Genomic DNA, 6,089 nt, shown 5'->3' with positions numbered 1-6,089 from the left:
GCCGCGGGTGTCCAGAGGCGTGGCCCTTTAACTCCCTACTTCCAGATTACACACGGCTGCCTTCTGGGGTCATCTGTCTTCCCCGAAGGCTCCACTTGACAGAAGCATGGGTGCCCCGTCCAGTCTTGGGCCTTCAGGGATGGGGACAGGGATCTAATCTCACCAGGTGTGGTTGGTTTGGTGAACTCTGCCTGTGGCAACAGAGATGCCGCAATCAACACCAGCGGATCAGCCCAGGTCACCTCAATCCTCCCGCGGGCGGCACCCGGAATACCTGAAGGCCTCTCCACCTGCTACAGCCCCCTCCCCCCCTTCTCCTCTTCTCCCCGCCCCTCCCCCCACCTCCAGTCTTATGCCAGCTCTCCTCCGGCGCGGCGCTCGGCCCACCCTGCGGCCCTCCTCCGCTACTTCACTCTCATCCACCACACCCCTCTCAGCTTTACCCCTCATTGAAGACCCAGACAAAGCTCACGCCCCCACCCAACTCGCAGGCGCCCCCACCCCCGTCTTCACACCCGTGCTGATTGGCCACGGGTCCGAAGTCCAGCCCCCAGGACGGTCCCCGGGGCTCTGAGCATTACGTCAGCCCGGCCTGGAGAGAGCCAGCTCGACGGGGACTGGGGGGCTCGGGCTGGGGGCGCGGCCTGCCAGGTCCGCCCCCACCCTCCCTACATAAAACGCAGTGCCCGCTGGGCGGACGCTCTCAGCCCGTCGGTTTCCGAGCGCGATCCCGGTGGCCCAGCCGTGGGTGTGGAAGGGGAGGACCGAGAGAATCACAGGCACACACCCGAGACGGGAAGAAACTAACCAGGCACCATGCGCGAGATAGTGCACATCCAGGCGGGCCAGTGTGGCAACCAGATCGGCGCCAAGGTGGGCGCGCCGCGGGGAAGGGGGGGCAGGAGCAGAAGGGACCATAGCCCAGCGCCCCGTGGGGGTCTCTGGGCGCAGTGCGGTCCACGGTAGGACGAGGTGGGCACCAAGTGCAGACCTTGCTGGCCGCTTTGTGCAACCTAGAGGGGTGTGGTCTGGGAGGCGATTTTTGGGGAGACATAGGGGTGAGGGGAAGAGCTTCATTTTTACGAGAACTCGTTTTTTTCGATCTCGATTGGTCTTGGTTTTCCTTTTGTGCCACTTCGCCACTCAGACGGGCACATGTGCCTGAGAAGAAGTGTCTGGGCGTGTCCTCGAGGCCGTGCGCGCCGATCTTTGGCGGGGGCTGGGACGCGAGGAGAATTGATTTTATTCGCTTGGACCCGCTGGAGGCGGGGGAGGGGAGGAGACCGATTGTCTGGCGGTGCAGGACGTGCTTTGAATCTAAAACCGCTCCTCATCCGTAGCCTCCCACCGCCCCCTCCTCACGGGTGGCTGGAGTTCCAGGGCGCTTGCTCAGCCACCCGGGGACTGACTCCCAGACGGGGCTTTTCGAATCGCCGCACTACCCCTACCTCCTGCGGGGAGCAGCTGCTCCCCTGGGAAACGCCCAGTTTCAACTTTCTGACCCTGCAGAATCCTAGCCCTCAGGCGTTCTCTGTTCGCCTGCCCTTTAAAGCTCCTAAGATGCTGCACCTCAGAACCAAGTGGGAGCTTTTCTTTGTGAATGGTGGCGTCTCCGGGGAGGCAGTGTCTAGCTAAATACAATCTTTCTCTGTCTCAGTTTTGGGAGGTCATCAGTGATGAGCATGGCATCGACCCCACTGGCAGTTACCATGGCGACAGTGATTTGCAGCTGGAGAGAATCAATGTGTACTACAATGAAGCTACTGGTAATTACCTTTAACCCCCCCCCCCCCCCCCCCCCCGCTTCAGTTTTGTACCGGCTTCTCCCTGTTGTGGTCCCAGAAGAATGTAGAGGAGGCAATTTAGGATAGTCTGTTACTGAGTTGTGCTCCCCTGTGCCAACCAAGCCCCGCAAAAACCTATGGTGGGTTCTCCTTTGTTCTGAAGCTAACATCACTGCCCGCAAGGAGGGCGGATACCAAGCGCTTCTCCACTGAGCTCTCTGACTGCAAGCTGAAGACAGCTTTTGTTCCCTGCAGGAAACAAATATGTACCTCGGGCCATCCTGGTGGACCTGGAGCCAGGCACCATGGACTCAGTCAGGTCCGGACCTTTTGGTCAGATCTTCAGGCCAGACAACTTCGTGTTTGGTGAGTGCCTGATGTGGCTGATGGCATAAGGGGAGTGTTTTACACTGGGCACCTCAGGGTGGGGCAGTGGGGCTGCCAGGGGAAGGGCATGAGGAACATGCAGCTATCCAGTTTTAGTATAGGCTTGATAATTGACCTTTTGCCTTTCAGTTTCTAATAATTGCCAGGTGTACTAGTCTTTGTCTACAAAAGCCTAGGCTTCCTTATTTATAATTACAGGTATAATCCAATACTTTAATGGCTCACCATTTGGTGAAAAATTGAAATAATATTAGAGCACAGGCTCATTGATCCATATTAAGAGATTTCATGTAAGGAATTTACTACAAGCTCCACTGACTTCATCTCTTTCCCCCTGGCAGGCCAGAGCGGGGCCGGCAATAACTGGGCCAAGGGCCACTACACAGAGGGAGCCGAGCTGGTCGACTCTGTCCTCGATGTGGTGAGGAAAGAGTCAGAAAGCTGTGACTGTCTCCAGGGCTTCCAGCTGACCCACTCTCTGGGAGGTGGCACCGGGTCAGGCATGGGCACCCTGCTCATCAGCAAGATCAGAGAAGAGTACCCAGACCGCATCATGAACACCTTCAGCGTCATGCCCTCACCCAAGGTGTCAGACACTGTGGTGGAGCCCTACAATGCCACACTATCTGTCCACCAGCTGGTAGAAAACACAGATGAGACCTACTGCATCGACAACGAGGCCCTGTATGACATCTGCTTCCGCACCTTGAAGCTGACCACGCCCACCTATGGAGACCTCAACCACCTGGTGTCAGCCACCATGAGTGGGGTCACCACCTGCCTGCGCTTCCCAGGCCAGCTGAACGCAGACCTGCGCAAGCTGGCCGTGAACATGGTGCCCTTCCCCCGCCTGCACTTCTTCATGCCAGGCTTTGCCCCCCTGACCAGCCGGGGCAGCCAGCAGTACCGGGCCCTCACAGTGCCCGAGCTCACCCAGCAGATGTTCGACTCCAAGAACATGATGGCTGCATGCGACCCCCGCCACGGCCGCTACCTGACGGTGGCTGCCATCTTCCGAGGCCGCATGTCCATGAAGGAGGTGGACGAGCAGATGCTCAATGTGCAGAACAAGAACAGCAGCTACTTCGTGGAGTGGATCCCCAACAACGTGAAGACGGCTGTGTGTGACATCCCCCCGCGTGGCCTCAAGATGTCGGCCACCTTCATTGGCAACAGCACGGCCATCCAAGAGCTGTTCAAGCGCATCTCCGAGCAGTTCACGGCCATGTTCCGGCGCAAGGCCTTCCTGCACTGGTACACCGGTGAGGGCATGGACGAGATGGAGTTCACTGAGGCTGAGAGCAACATGAATGACCTGGTGTCTGAGTACCAGCAGTACCAGGATGCCACTGCTGATGAACAGGGGGAGTTTGAGGAGGAGGAGGGTGAAGATGAGGCTTAAATTCACGACTTGAAGCAGTTTAGGTAAAGCTGATGAGAAAAGCGAGGGGGTGGGGGGCTTACCTGTGAAAATACCTTGGCAGTTGAAGGAAGGAAGCATGGTCTACCTTAGCTGTGTGCGCTGGGTCTCTGGTGCTCTTCACTGTTGCCTGTCACTTTTTTTTTCTTTTGTAATATTGATGACATAGATGTAACATTTGAGATATTTCTGAGCTCCTGTTGTAATGGCTAAAACCACATAAACATTTGTGTCCTGATGGTGTCCTCTTTCTTTCTCTTCCTTTTTTCTTTGTTGAACTCTTTATTCTTGATTCAAATGCAACTTTCTGAACACTTAACATTAATTGATCTCATCCTTTAAAACTGGGAAAGGATGAGTAAAAGCCCAAATGCATTTACTTGTTTGATATGGTAAAATTTGAACCAAGAACAGCCTTGGTATATTAATAGGAGAGAGTAACATGAATAGTCAATGCCTTTAAATATGTATCTTATTAGTTGAAAGAATGCCTATTTGAAAGCACACTGTTGCTTTTATTTAGAAATATTACCATGCCTTTATTATAACTAAAAAGAAGAATACTGACCAAGTACACACAGCATATTCTAAAGAAGGGTGGGAGGTTCATTTTCTTCCTCCTATAAAATTTAATATACGAGCTTTTCTCCCTGGAGGGCAACATTACTGTCAATATTATCTTTTATACCTTTGCAGAAATATTCCTTATACTTTCACATCTTTGTATGAAATTCTACATTTTTCTTCACACACACACACACACACACACACACACACACACACACACACACACACACTGTTCTGTATCCTGTGTTCTACCACTGAACTGCCTCCCCAGTGCAACTGTATATGCTAAAGAAAGAGACAGGCCCCTCCACAAGAACGCATAGCACCCATGCAGAATCTTATTCAGCCAGTTCCCTACCATGGACATTTATGTTGGGTATGCTTATTTCTTATGGTGGTACAATAAATATTCCTATCCATATGTCACTGTGCTTATGAGAGTTGCTCTCCTATAGATTCCTATAAATAGAATTTTGGGTCAACAGGCATAGCAAACTCTCATCTGATTTTGGGACAGGTACAGATTTATAGTTAGACTAATTTTTAATTAAAACTTCTGGCAATCATAGTATAAGCTTTTGTGCTTAAGTTAATCACTTGACTTTATATGGAAATATGCATTGAGGGGAAGGAGAGGTATGATAGAGAATGTTATCTTAAGCAGCAAGCCCTAATTTCTTTGCTTCTGGCATTCTTACTATGAAAACCTGAGACTTAGGATTTGGAATTTGAACTCAAGCCTAACTCCAAACTTGAGTTCAACCACCAAAGAACCTATAGAATCTCAGTGACCCCTATGGATTTTCATCTATCCTCTAGGATAAGCTATACTTTGCCAAAATGGTGCTATATTCCACTTTAACCTGGTCAGTTTCTCATTTAGGGAAGAAAGGTATAAGTCATAAATGAATAAAATTAACTTATATACTCCTATAGAAAGGAAGACAATCAAGGAAACAAGGTTGCTACTCCGGAGGCTGAGATCTGAACATTGTGGCTGGAAGCTAACTGGGGAAGACAAATTGGAGAGACTATTATCTCCAAATAACCAGCAAAAAAAAATCTAGGATCAGAGGTAAAGCTTCAGTGGTAGAGCACCAGCCTTGAGAAAAAAAACAACAACAAACAAACAAGATATCAAGGCCCTGAATTCAAGCCCAAGCATTAGCACAAAAAAAAAAAAAAAAAAGAAAACTAGTTTTTATGCTTTTTTGCTCTACCTTTTAAAAAAAATCAAAATTAGGAAAAATAATGACTTTAAATGTGGCCTGCATACTTCTACTACTTAAATGTTCAAAAAAGAAAGAATGAGTATAAAGGAATTTATTTTAAAAGAAGCTAAAGTGAATTTTAAAACAGTTCCAAAGAGAGGTGTGAGCAATTTCATTCATGGGACCTCTACCACAAGGCTCCCATAAATAGACAAGAGCAGCAGCTCGGTTTGCAAGTATTATGTATCAGGAAAACTTGACTGAGGGTGAAGCTTCAGTTGTCTATATTTAACAGCAAACTGGCAGGTGTCATTCCAGCTGAGCTGGAGTAAAGCTTCTTCATTGAGATGTTAACATTGGTTTTAAATGCCCTGAACCAAATGCCCCCTGGTCCTGCCCTTGCTCATGCATTCACTATAACCTGTCAGGCCCATCATCAGTAACTCTGGAAGAGAAGGATGCCCGCCATGCTCCTGTTGACATGCTGGAAGTATCCTCTTTCCTACCTTGTGAGGAAAGGGCAAGCAGAGTCCAGCCAGCCAGATGACTAGCTTGTTGGCACATCCATGCCTACAGAGCTTTTGTGGCATGACTGAAACAATGGGTGCCCAATGGCCATTCAAGCAAATGCTCTGGGATCTAATATCAACTTTAGTGCATCTTAGAAAATCAGCTCAAAAAGTGAAAATATTCGGAAACACCTGGATTAGGAGATATTAG

The 6,089-nt window shown here is 49.9% G+C and overlaps 1 protein-coding gene across 1 annotated transcript; it reads left to right on the top strand.

Moving 5' to 3' along the window:
• Positions 1-716: 716 nt before the first annotated feature.
• LOC122108391 (tubulin beta-2B chain) lies at positions 717-3,829 on the top strand. The gene is made up of 4 exons (XM_042680311.1): positions 717-873; positions 1,658-1,766; positions 2,040-2,150; positions 2,513-3,829. Exons 1-4 carry the CDS (start codon positions 817-819, stop codon positions 3,571-3,573), a joined length of 1,338 nt encoding a protein of 445 aa, XP_042536245.1. The 5' UTR covers positions 717-816; the 3' UTR covers positions 3,574-3,829.
• The last annotated feature ends 2,260 nt before the right edge of the window (positions 3,830-6,089 follow it).

This window comes from Dipodomys spectabilis, unplaced genomic scaffold (genome assembly GCF_019054845.1).
Source record: "Dipodomys spectabilis isolate Male_0828 unplaced genomic scaffold, ASM1905484v1 ptg000059l, whole genome shotgun sequence".
Classification (NCBI taxonomy): Eukaryota; Metazoa; Chordata; class Mammalia; order Rodentia; family Heteromyidae; genus Dipodomys; species Dipodomys spectabilis.
Note: the sequence above shows the minus strand (reverse complement) of the source record. Positions and strands in the feature narration are given on the sequence as shown.